General features: G+C 46.0%; 1 protein-coding gene across 1 annotated transcript in view; it reads right to left on the bottom strand.

Moving 5' to 3' along the window:
• Positions 1-69: 69 nt before the first annotated feature.
• Positions 70-13091, bottom strand: part of ric1 (RIC1 homolog, RAB6A GEF complex partner 1) — a 42534-nt gene continuing 29512 nt past the window's right edge. Inside the window, 16 exon segments of the mRNA XM_034204723.1 lie at positions 70-2504; positions 4673-4861; positions 4973-5150; positions 5233-5359; positions 5361-5446; positions 6077-6357; positions 6457-6596; positions 7070-7228; positions 7470-7781; positions 8346-8753; positions 10419-10535; positions 10626-10764; positions 11536-11696; positions 11802-11891; positions 12143-12253; positions 12690-12728. Of these exon segments, the coding sequence (XP_034060614.1) occupies positions 2189-2504; positions 4673-4861; positions 4973-5150; positions 5233-5359; positions 5361-5446; positions 6077-6357; positions 6457-6596; positions 7070-7228; positions 7470-7781; positions 8346-8753; positions 10419-10535; positions 10626-10764; positions 11536-11696; positions 11802-11891; positions 12143-12253; positions 12690-12728 (2853 nt within the window). The 3' untranslated portion in view covers positions 70-2188.

Genomic DNA, 13091 nt, shown 5'->3' with positions numbered 1-13091 from the left:
GCTGGTTTTATTAGATGTGTTTAATTCAGTAACTCATATCACTACATGTAAAGAAACACAGGCCACTCATCATTTTTAAAAATAATTTATTGGTCTTTATGTACAAGGAAAAAAAATGAAGTAGAAAACCAAACATGAGTAGAAAAGGCAAATGTACAAGAGAGTACCTTTACACTGCACTGAGGATGTTTGCTGCCGATGCCCCAGAAAAAAAAAAAATCTACTCAGGAATCAGGCAACAATTTAAACTGTACACGGGGGGGTGCACCTAGAGTACCATGACCTGCCCCCACCTGCAGAGAAGGGAACCAGAAAACATCGGCAGTATTCATCATTTCCCTAGGAAACTGTCTCGTCAGAATGAGTTTGAGCATCAATGGTTAGTTTCTGAAGAGGGGGGGTGAGGGTGTTTTTGTTGTCTCCCCTTTGCGTTGTGAGACACTCGATTTGAAGCAACCGGTGGGAGCAGAAGGCCTCTGGACGTCAAGTCTTTGGTTCGTCGTGCTACCGTTTTTCAAGTAAAGCGGAGCAGCGTAGTGTTGCTGTACGCTTGTTCGGGGGGGGGGGTTGAGTTCATCACTCTGCCCTTTTGTGAGTGTTTGAACAAAACAGGCAATTCATACATTGAAGAATTTCATACAGATACGACACCCGACTCATCTCATTACAAGAGAGCTAAAAGGTATCTATCAAATATAATTTGGTCTATCATGGTCAGTAAAAGCTGGGGAAAAGAACATACAAAAATAAAGCTGAGTAACATTTCGATACATTGCACAATATAATACTGACTGATGAACCGTTTAGTTCCTGCGGTAGAGAGCCAATACACGAGTTTGATTTCATTAAAGGGGGACAAGTTTGTTATCAGTCAGTAAAAACAAACCGAGCAAAATTCAGAGGCAGCTATAATGCCAATAAATAATACCATAAATGAAGACTAATACGATTAAAATCTATTTGCATGTGATGAGTCACCAAGCAAGTCGACACGTTCTCAATACAATGTGGTACACGCATCCAGAAATCATAGTCTTAGAGGTTCAGGGAGGTGATATGGCAAGTGAAATTACAATTCTTCCATTACATAGCCAATGCAACCATTCTCACTTCAAAAATGATACTGACTGTTAACACTGCTGCTGAGGGAAGGAATTGATCCTCTTTCAATAAGCATGAAGTCTTCAGAGTAGGATGGATTTAATAACACAAAATCTGCCTCGCTGATGAAAGGAAACACATTCTCATCTCCCAGACGGACACTTAAACCCAAATGTGTGTTTAAAAGTTGGAGAACATATCACATCATTTGGTTTTTATGGCGCTTTAAAATCTGCTCAACACTGCTCTGATTGTTGTCTTAAATCTGGAACACGTGAAGAATATCAGACAGCGCACTCGGTCATATTTGGGTCTGGGTATCAGCAAAGGTGGTGTATGAAATGTGTTTGGAAACTAATCCGCGATCGTATTCTGAGAAATGCTCAGGACGCCACTTCTCAAAGAATTCATACCATGCTTCTAAGGGGAGGCTCAAGAAGGACGAGGTGTAATGGATAGAAAAATAATGTTATTTTGTACACTGTTACATTATTGAAAAAGGTATCACAAAATATTTTTAAATCATATGAGGTATGAAAGTATGAAACACCTCTCGTGCACGCCGTGGGCTCAGACACACTTCCTGTAAATGTTTTTTTGTTCTACGTTTTGCTAGGCGATGTAGCATGATGCTAACACACTCAGGGCTCGTCTGTGAACTGATTCTTGCACACATTACACCAAAGGAAACAATGGAGCTTCTTGTCTGGACAGTGAAACAAATAAAACGTTCCAAAGCCTCCAGTTGAACTTGAGTGTCAAAGAAAAGCTACGCACACAGATTATTTGTCTTGGAATTTGAACAAATGAAATGTGCTGGTCCACAGCTTCCACACACCTGATGTATAGACGCACAAACTGACAGGTGGCTTTTGTCTAACAGCACATTATGGTCTGTAGCTCGGTATCCACAGGGGGGTACATCTGAAGAGTGGATAATACTGACTGAAGTAAGAACCTGCAGGAGAGGTACTTTCTGCACACACACACACTCAGACACACACACTCCAACAAGAGTATATTTCCAGTCCAGCCCCTGCTGTGCCCCCCTCTGTCACAGGTGTGAGTCCAGAGGAGGCTCCTGGCTTCATGACAGGGTGCAGTCGTAGGCCCCCTCCTCCTTCCCCTGCTCCTCCGTCTGTTCGGGGGGACAGTCGGCAGAGGGGGGACGGGGGAACCCTCCCGGGGGTTCCAGGGAGGGCAGGGCGAGGCCCAGAGGAGCCGCTACTCCTCGGATGTCCTCCGCCCGGGGCGCCGCGGCCCCTCCCGGACCCTCGGAGCCGCCCAGCTTGGAGCTCTGGCTGGTGGGCTGGAAGGCCTCGGGCTGCACCGCCTCCACCGCCGCCTCCATCAGGTCCTGCAGCTGGGGCTGGATCAGGCTCAGGAAGGGCTTGTAGCCCAGGCTGGAGAAAGGATGAGAGTGAGGAGGGAAAGAGGTCAAAGTGGGTACATTTTCTAACATTTTTGGATTGTTCCAACACAGGGGTGTCCAAACTTTTTTCACCGAGGGCCACATACAGAAAAATATATGAAGGGCTGGGCCGCTCACTAGAAGTGAGGATTATTGCCTCTTAAGTAGGTCAATGATTCTTGATACTGCTAGAAACACAACAGCCTTCATCATCACTTGATTTAGTTTGCAGCTCATGCCTTAAAACAGAAGCTTCAGATTGCTTATAAAAAGATGTGATTGGGCTTTTTAAATGAACTAAGATTAGTTTGAAAATGTTTCCAACTTTAATTTATTTGAAAAATGGGCACAAATGAATACTGTGATATATATTTATGAATGAATTTGCCCTCCTTTTGTTTTATACACGCCACTGTCATTGTTAAGACAAGAAAACTATATACAAGTCTCACAACAGGGAAATGTGCACTGTTCTGGTTGTATCTATTTTTTTTATGTTTTAAGATTTCCTATACACTAGGGATGTGCATCTCCATCACTGAGGCCGATGCGATGCGCATCTCGATACGTTGCCACGATACGATACATTAACGATACATTTGAAACACCAGGCGATGCGATACGATACGATTCACCCCTGTTGCGATACAGTTCGATACGATTTGATTCAACATTATGCGATACGATGCGATTCAACACCATGCAAAAATAATGATACTTCAATATGGTACGACAGAGGATTTTTGTTTTATTCCTTATATGCAGCAAATCATACATTAACAAAAAAGTGCTTTACATATTTGGTACTGCACATCCCATCATGCCGTTTATTTTTTTACCTTTAAAAGCTCTCCAGAGTACAATTGTATAACACCTCACAGATAAACAATGTAAGGAAGCATTGCTCATGATTAACAATGTGCAAATAACAGCTACCATAGTGCAATGCCCATACAGCTGCCAGCCTGATGTGCTTAACACTCATTCATAGGCTAACTCACCAGTGAGCAGAAAGCAGTGGTTTCTATATGAACAATAAAGAATACAAATAACCTTTCACAAACAGGTATTTCATAACTGCTTACAGTAAGGAAGACATTTAAATTATTATTGGCCGTCACAGGCTGCTGTAAACTAAACACCACTCTCTCTGACAGAACACCTCACTGAGTGATTTAACTCGTATGTCTAACTTTCATGTTTCTCTTTTCAGCCGCAGACCCCATGTCGACTCTTTATGTGCGTCGCTAAGTTCCTCGTACTACTTGTGTACTTTAAAGCGGCTCGGCATCGTTAACAATTTGCGAGCGATTTTTCAAGTTGACCGTCTGTGCCGCGCACATATACCATCAGGACGTTACTGATGGGGTGCGGCTGCGGAGTGATACTGTGTGCATGCAAGCCCGCATCTAGGACGGATCTATGTATCATGGCTGTAGACCTGTTAAGTAATAAAGATACCTCATACAAAGGTCTACGGATACCTTATTACTCTCCATGACCTGCGGTCAACTATATAGCATAAAGGACTATTACACCGTCTTTCTTGAACAATCCGAAGTGTTGGCAAACGTTTGATTTGTAGGTATTTTTCGGTGCGCTGTGTTTCTCTTTCTCCTCAACTTCCGTGTGTGTTGATAACTGAGACTCTCGGCCTCCGTAGTGGCGAAGCAAATATCAAAGATCGTCTCTACTGAGCGTTGACAAGATTAGGGGATTTTATATGAATGAATCGTTTTTTTACCGATGCAAAGACGTTACGCAATCGATGCATCGCGAGTTCAACCCGGTTCAACCCAAACTGTAGCCGATGTGCCCTCTTTCAACCGGTGCACTTGCATCTTGAACGTTTATGCCGGTGCACCGATGCGAATCGGTGAATCTTAACATCTCTACTATACACATATACATTGTTGGATGTTTGACTTTGGTCAACCTCTGTTGTTTTAAAATGTGCTCCCTAAAGAAACTAAGCTTGAATCTCACATCACAAACATCCAGAATGTTAAAATACTTATTCCATGTTTGTGTTCACAGCTGCCTTAACCAATGCTGTAGAGTTCATCACATAATGGCTACTAATCACTTATATTCTGATTCCAAAAATAATGCTTTCTATGTAAAAGTACCTATTTCATTACACTTCAAAGTTACACCCACCAGTTAGTGGACACCCACGAGTCGACAGCCAATAGGCCCTTCCGGATGCTCTGCACAGTTTCCTGGGGGACCTCGGGGCTGTCCAGGAAGCAGATCACCTGCTTTATGACGTTGGCATCCCGCAGGATCAAACCAATCACCACACACCACTCCAGACAGCCCGCCTCCATGAACACATGAAGGAGATACCTGAAGGGGAAGAGAGGCACCGCTGTCAAATACAGGCTTATGATTTACATTGGATCAAACCCAACTGCAGAGGGACCATGGGGGGAGAGTTAGTGGTGTTTAGGGTCTCACCTGAGCTGCACCTGTGACTTGTGCGGGCCTTTGTTAGCCAGCTCCATGGAGATGTGCTCCAACTCGGCCTGACTGAGACTCAGAGTGGACGAGTTCTCATCAACCATCATCCAATCACCATCCACCACCGAGCTGGTCTCCGTCAGGTCTGTGGCCGAGCCCACGCTGTACTCCTCCACTAGAGGGGAGAGAAAGAGAAGGATTAAGAGAGGATATAGGGATTCATTTAAATACTTCTCCTGTTAGTAACTGTTGTTTACCTTTGTTGGTGAGCAGAGACAGGATGGCGTCGTGTGTCTGTGGAGAGTGTTGGTTGGAGTGGGCGGAGGAGGCTGTGTCCATGTCCTTGGCTCTGTCCTCCAGCCTGTCCAGCCAGCTGTGGCTGGTGTTTGTCCACCTGAAGGGGCCCCGTGTCCATGTCGCTGTTCAGCAGACTGTCAGCCGACTGAGACTTCAACAGCCGAGTGCTCAGCGCTTAGGAAACAACAAAAACACAACATGAAATATTAGGATAGAGCTGAGAGTATTGCTAACTGGGGAAGCAGAGAGCCAACTTTGGTTCATGTTAAAGGTCACCTATTATGCTAAACCCACTTTTTCATGTCTTTTATACATAAACATGTGTCCCCTCTGTGTGAAGACATTCTGAACGTTTCAGGAACAAAGATTCATTCCCTTCTCTCAAAATCCTGTCTGAAAATGAGCTGATCAGATTTTGGCCACTTTATGATGTCATAACGAGTGTTTGGCTTGTGTAACCATTAGCCAATCAGCAACCAAGGTAACCCCCCCCCCCACCTTATTACCTGAATCTCCTCCTAGAGCAACATTGTGTTCTTTTTAACCAAATATCTCTCAGAGGGGCGTGGGGAGGGGCTCCTTGTTTTCATCTAAAGTAAAAGACAGAATCAGCACTTTGGAAACGGGGCTGAAACAGAGGGGATTATGGGATGCTGCAATGATCTGTTTGGTGTTTTGACCCAACACTTCAGAGACATGTTTTGTATATAACCGATAACTATAATAGGGGACCTTTAATAAAACCTAAAAACTGTCAAGTTTCCCCAGACAGCTCCTGTGTTGCCTCGATCGTGTCTCGCTCACCTGGGCGACAGCGTCCGTTCTTCAGAGGCGAGCTGATGCTTCCCACGGGGATAACAGGGAAGGGCCAGAGGAAGTCCTTATGGAGTCGCTTCAACGCAGACACGAAGTCCTCGACCCGGGCCACGCGGTTCCGTTCCCGACACAACCAGCCGATGAGTTCGAAGCCCAGCTGTGCGGAGAAGCATCCCAGGTCTCGGAGGCGGACCTGCTCCAGGAGGTGGCGGGCGTGACGCCACAGCATCAGGTCGATGTACATGTTCTCCGCACAGTCCACCTCCCGACTGACAGGAAGAACACAGGAAGAAGGAGAGGAAGAATTGAGATGTTGCTGTGAGGGCATTTTGAAGAAAACATACCCTGTGTCTATAGTGTGTCCCTACCCTTTAGCCGAGGGTCCCGAGGGCATACTGAAGGTCTTCTGCAGGTTGAACTTCCCCGTAGCGATGGCGTCCGCTGACTGCGACAAACTGATGCTGCGATTTCTGAAGAACTCAAAACCACCACTTGAGCTGCTGGGTTCCTAAACACAGAGACACACAGTTCAACTTTCATGTTAAAGTGTGTTTCAGACTAGCTTGATCAAGGACAGATTACTACCAACTAAATTGATGCTTGTTCTGCACTTCTGTGAGTTGCCTCTTTATGTTGAATTGTTATAAAATGTCATTTACTCACTTTTATCGTCTGCTTTTCGAATAGTTGTTACATCAGGAATGAATACATTGGTACTTGTTTTAAAGCAGGAATCGACATGGCAAATGGATAGGAATTAAATGACGTATTTTATACCATATTATTCCACTTTTTTCAGGTTTTGTGGATTAGGGAAAACAATAAGGTGGCGTTTTCAATGTTGATGAATAAAAACACAATTGAGATAAAAAATGTTGGACAGATTCCAACAGATTGCTGACTGATTTCTATAGAGCTAGTCAAAGAAAAGTGTCAAACAAAGGAAATAAATGTTTGTAGAGATTATTGAAAGTTCTCTACCTGAGTGGTGGGTGTTGGGGGAGGAGTATCCATCTCCCCAGATCCGATGGCTTTGAGGAATCGGATCATGTGCCGGCAGAGGTCCCACTTGCCCTGCTCGAGTGCCGTGTTGAAGAGTAAAGTGGCGTGTTGTCTGCTCACTGCTGGAACCTCCATGTTCTTCACAGAGAGAGAAGGAGAAGAAATGGAGACAGATGGAGACTGTGAGCTTTTTTTGATAGCATGACACCCTGAACAGTTTTAAGTCAGGTATCACAATAAATTCATTTGTGCTCACACTAGAAATGAGACTTTTTTATAGTTATTAATAGGCTAAATAGGAAAAAGATGTCTGATCATCGCTGCATTATGCTCTGAACAGCTAACTGATCATGAACATGCAGAGTCATCGTGTCTCTACCTGCAGTATAATCAGATAGGAGGCTGCTGTGTCCAGGTCTTGGGCCATGAGACACTCCTCAAACAGATCTTTGGGGTTTCCCACGGCGGCAAACAGGTAGTTCCACAGGGCGTACTCCGTCTTCCTGGCACAGTGGACGATGGTCTGGAGGAAGAGGGGGAACTCTGTGATGAACTTGGCCACGGTGGGCAGCAGAGGGTCGGGGATGGGCTCCCGCGACGTGGCCTCTTCCTCCAGCACCACGTGCACCATCAGCTCCATGACGTGGGGGAAGTAGGGCAGGGAGGCACAGGACTGAGCCAGCATCAAAGCCTGTGGTAGAGAGGACGTTAAGTCATGAAATAAAACACTTCCAAATAAGTGGCTCAGGGATGTTATGTCTTTCCTCAAACTGAAAGAGGCGATTCCTGTACGTCTTACACTAAGTGGCAGCCCTTCTTCAAATGTTGTCCATTTTTGTATAATGGAGACACCGTCCCTCATCTGTTTCCTTTTATTTGGATGCTTTTTTATCTGTCAGTTTGCTCATTACTCTCTCCCTTTTTGGTTGACTGGTTTGTTTTGGTTATGAATTTTATATGACTTCAAGAGAAGAACAGGGAACAAATTCAAAAGCACGGCTCTTCAGTCGATGTACAATAGAAGTTAAGACTACGACGATCACTGGTTGTTTTTATTCTGTAACTGTGGTTACCATTGATGTACCAAAATGGCTTTTCTCTAAACAAAAAATCTAATTGTTTTAAAGTAATGGAAAAGAGTCTATGTACTTTGTAGGAGTGCAAACAAGCAAAGCCTCATCATATAATGGAACTGTTTTAGAATACGTAAGTACACTCATGTTGATTTCTCCCTAAGTATGGCGGCTCCTCGTACCTGTTCACCCAGGTTGCGCACCAGCAGCTGCCTCAGGATGTGGTGGAGGTAGATCTGGGACGTCCTCTCCACGGTGCAGTAAGGGAACAGCACCTCCAGCGGCTCAGAGGGGCCCTGCAGACCGTCGTAGAGCACCGTCTCGTTGGAGGCCCCCAGCACCAGGGCGTCCTCGAACAGCACGGCCAGAGGGTAGATGTTGATGTGAAAGGGCAGCATGATGCGTCTGGAGAGGAAGGAGTGGGGCTTGCGGTGGTCTCGGGGAAACAGAGGCAGCCACACCTTCATGCCCGCCTCGCCGCAGGACAACCACAGGGCCTCCAGCAGGTGGCGCTTCTTCCTGTTGGAGCGACAGGTGGTCCACACGTTCTCCACACACTGGGCCAGCACCACGGGAGGACAAAATTGTAGCTAGGGGAGAAGGAAAGGGATTCATTAACACAACCTAGACTTAATATGCTGCTCCTGGGGACAACAAATCTAACCTAACCTAAACTTGTATAACACCCTTTTTTGGGTGCAGGTTGTGTTATGTTTCTATTGACAAGATGTGTGAAGTTGCTTAAGGTTTTAAGACCACTGACATTAAAGATTATAACTAACCCCAACAGTGTCTTTTATAAGACACACCTCTGGTTACTGATTTACCATCACTGGCACTTTAGTCTGCTTTAGAATGCTTGAACAATATTTAACATAAGCATTAAGCCAGTGACACCAAAGGCTACAGACCTGATAAAAATAGCCCCGTAAGAAAAAGTTATCAGGGCCAGCATCAACATCCCCTGTCATCAACTACTGAATTCCCCTCGAGTAAGTCACACGTTGTCTCCTGCTTGTCTCTATATTATTCATTTGGCTGCTACACTGTTGCACGCGGAGTGGCCTGACATGGCTGTGTGTGAGCCCCGCCCCTCACAGCGCACCGGGCCGGCAGCCACAGCGCTGTGGCCGGTAGAGTGGCCCGCAGCCACAGCGCGCCTGGCCGGTAGAGTGGCCCGCAGCCACAGCGCTGTGGCCGGTAGAGTGGCCCGCAGCCCACCCAGCGCGCCTGCCGGTAGAGTGGCCGGCAGCCACAGCGCGCCTGGCCGGTAGAGTGGCCGGCAGCCACAGCGCTGTGGCCGGTAGAGTGGCCCGCAGCCACAGCGCGCCCTGGCCGGTAGAGTGGCCCGCAGCACAGCGCGCCTGGCCGGTAGAGTGGCCCGCTAGCCACAGCGCTGTGGCCGGTAGAGTGGCCCGCAGCCACAGCGCTTGGCCGGTAGAGTGGCCCGCAGCCACAGCCGCCTGGCCGGTAGAGTGGCGCGGCAGCCACAGCGCTGTGGCCGGTAGATGGTGGCCCGCAGCCACAGCGCGCCTGGCCGGTAGAGTGGGCCCGCAGCCACAGCGCGCCTGGCCGGTAGAGTGGCCCGCAGCCACACAGCGCGCCTGGCCGGTAGAGTGGCCCGCAGCCACAGCGCTGTGGCCGGTAGAGTGGCCCGCAGCCACAGCGCGCCTGGCCGTAGAGTGGCCCGCAGCCACAGCGCGCCTGGCCGGTAGAGTGGCCCGCAGCCACAGCGCGCCTGGCGGTAGAGTGGCCCGCGCCACAGCGCGCCTGGCCGGTAGAGTGGCCCGCAGCAACAGCGCTGTGGCCGGTAGAGGGCCCGCAGCCACAGGCGCTGTGGCCGGTAGAGTGGCCCGCAGCCACAGCGCGCCTGGCCGGTAGGAGTGGCCGGCAGCCAACAGCGCTGTGGCCGTAAGAGTGGCCCGCAGCCACAGCGCGCCTGGCCGGGTAGAGTGGCCCGCCAGCCACAGCGCGCCTGGCCGGTAGAGTGGCCCCGCAGCCACAGCGCGCCTAGCCGGTCACATCATTATGTAAACAAACACGCATGTAAACAGCAATTTATCGAGTCAGAAAAGTTATCGAGTTCATTTTTATTTATCGTACAATAAGTCAATTAATTGCTTATCGCGACAGGCCTACTTCAGAGACTTGTTTTGTATATAACTGAGAAATATGATATATTGATGAAAAATAGTATGATAGGGGACCTTTAAAGTAAAACTGGAGACAATGCATTGGTTATTGTTGGGACTCACCAGCTTCTTGGAGTTGGCAGGCGTCTCCTTCTCCCGTACCTGCGGCCCTGAGCGGTCCCTCTGCAGCATGATCAGCTGGCCAGCCAGGTTCAACATGATGCTCTCTGCCATGCAGGCCTGAGATGGACACACACACATATGTTAAACATGAAGGTACTTGCACCTTTAGAGGCAGTATATATCAGAAAGTGTGTGTAGCTTTCTTACCTGCTGCGGGGCTTTCAATGTGATGCCGGTCTCTGTGCGCACAGAGGTGAGTGTGACGGAGACCACCAGGGCGGGGTGAGGGATGTAGCGAGACATCGACACCTCCTGCAACAACTCCACACTGGCTGTCGGGTGTGGACTGAAACAGGAAATAAAGGCGAACATTATTAAAGGCAGAATCATATCTTCCAGGTAAACCACTAAAGCGCCAAAAAATCCTAACGCAAAGAAATGCAGGGCTTTCGGTATCCGAGGGAACAGCATTCGACTGCCAAACAGAATCTCATTTTCTTTAAACGTCAATGCAGTCAATGTTGGCAGACAACTTGATGTTGCTCACTTTAATGTTTTGTTCAGGAAGGTTCCCTGATTTAATGAATCGCTTGTATCTGACTTGAAATAAATGTCATTAAAAATAAGGAAGTAAGCAGGAATCCTTACAGATCTGGCAACCTTTAAAGGTTATGAAGACCGCCAAATACTTCATTAAAAGCAATGTATAATCTCAACAGACATAATGCTGAGGAACACTTCTGTCGTGTCGAGTCAATAGCTTTTACTAAATGCCTCTTTTCCCAAGGGGAAATGTGGCAGAGGAACCTAACAATATTATGACTACTGGTGCTGAATTTCCCCTCAGGGATTATTAAAAGTTGATTTTACTCTTGATCTTAATCTTTAAAGGAAATCTAGTTTATTTAGACAATTTTAGCCAATTCTTACATTGAAAGAGCCAACACATAGAATATAGTGGGAAAAGGTTTCTAAGGATACAAATGACTGAGATTTGCCTGGGAAAATATTATTTATAGTATATTTAATCAACATAGGGTTTTCCTAGCCAGAGTCAGAAATGTAACAGTGGGAGCTATGCTAGTTCTGAATGTAAGACTGAAGGTGTGATGTGTACCTGTCGTTCCTCCGCTCCAGGCTGTAGAGACAGATGGAGCAGTCGGCTCTGAACAGGATGACCATGTCTCTGAAGACGTTCAGCAGCAGAGTGTCTGACTGCAGCTTAGTGACAGATGCAAAGGCGTTGTCCAGGTTTGCTGAGCGCTGATAGAGCCTCAACTAGAGTCAACAGAAGGAAACGTCAGAACCTGACTTACACAACTGGAATCTAGATAAACAGAAAGGGGAATTTAAGAGAAAATAAAGGTGGTGCTTCAGTCTCACCTGCTCTTGCTGGTCTATATAATTGTAACAGGCCACCACCACAAAGTCCTTCCACCAAGCCAGCCCTCCTGTCACCGTCATGTTCTGCTCCTACACACATGCAAACACACAGTTTTTATTTGAGCATGAAACACAACTGGCAATATTTTCAAACTTAACAAACCTAAGATTCCCAACAAGATGCTTAAATTATGTTTTGAAAGCTAGATCATAATACAGAAGATAACGACCATCATGTTTAATCTGGACAAAATCTAAAAAAGAATAGAGAATATATTAAATAAATCTAGAAAATATGTTTTTTAACATGTTATTTATCTTGGCCTACAAATGTCACATACCTGAGTGATGTTTCCAAACAGCTTCCATTTCCTGGTGAATAAGGAGTAGTGTGCAAAGCCCCGCCTCCCTGCTACAGCCATGCACTGGCCTGCTGTGTCTATGGCTGCAAACTGCACACACATATATATACACACAAGTCAATAAGGCAAACAATAACATGTAATGTATTGACAGAGCATAAAAACACAATAAACAAAAACAGTTTTAATCGTATTAGCTAATGATATAGTAGCTCAGTCAGGTTTCTTTGTAAAGCCATCCATCATGTGCTTTATAGGCTTTTCTAATTCAGCTTATATACACAACCTTGTGAAGGCAGTATGATTAGTGTACTTTGTAAACAATACTGCTTTGTGTACACAGGACTATAGCAGCTTCTGAGTCTGAGCACACATGGGAGAAATTATGACTGTGACTAATGTTAGAGGAACCAGATCAGACCGGATCATTTCAAAGATGATTTAATATGTCTTTTTGTATGATTCACAACCTTCCTGACACTTGACCTAATGAAGCAGGAAGCATAACACACATTTGGATACTTACCCTTATAGGCCAGTTGCTCTCTAGGTATGTGCTGTGAATCTGGAGGAAGACAAAAAATGATGAATAAAAGATAGCAAATGATATCTTATATGCATTAAACAATACACATAGATGCAAATCTGCCCTTATTGAATACATAACTACCAAGCATATGCAGTTGCTCTCAGTGCATCATGGTTTTCATTGGTTGCAACTCAAGTCATACTGAAATATACAGACAACTATTTTGATAAATCATGTAAAAGTCTAGCTTGAATGCCCGATATTAGATGATTCCTGCTTTTCATATGAGAAGCATGTAGCATTTACTTGCACTACATTATATAATTGAATACTTTGGGGTTTATGAGCTGTGAAATTGTGATAGCAGTGTGAGAAAAAGTTTTTAGAGATCACTTGTCC

This window comes from Gymnodraco acuticeps, unplaced genomic scaffold, assembly GCF_902827175.1.
Source record: "Gymnodraco acuticeps unplaced genomic scaffold, fGymAcu1.1, whole genome shotgun sequence".
Classification (NCBI taxonomy): domain Eukaryota; kingdom Metazoa; phylum Chordata; class Actinopteri; order Perciformes; family Bathydraconidae; genus Gymnodraco; species Gymnodraco acuticeps.
The sequence above is the reverse complement of the archived record's forward strand: the minus strand, read 5'-3'. Positions and strand labels throughout refer to the sequence as shown.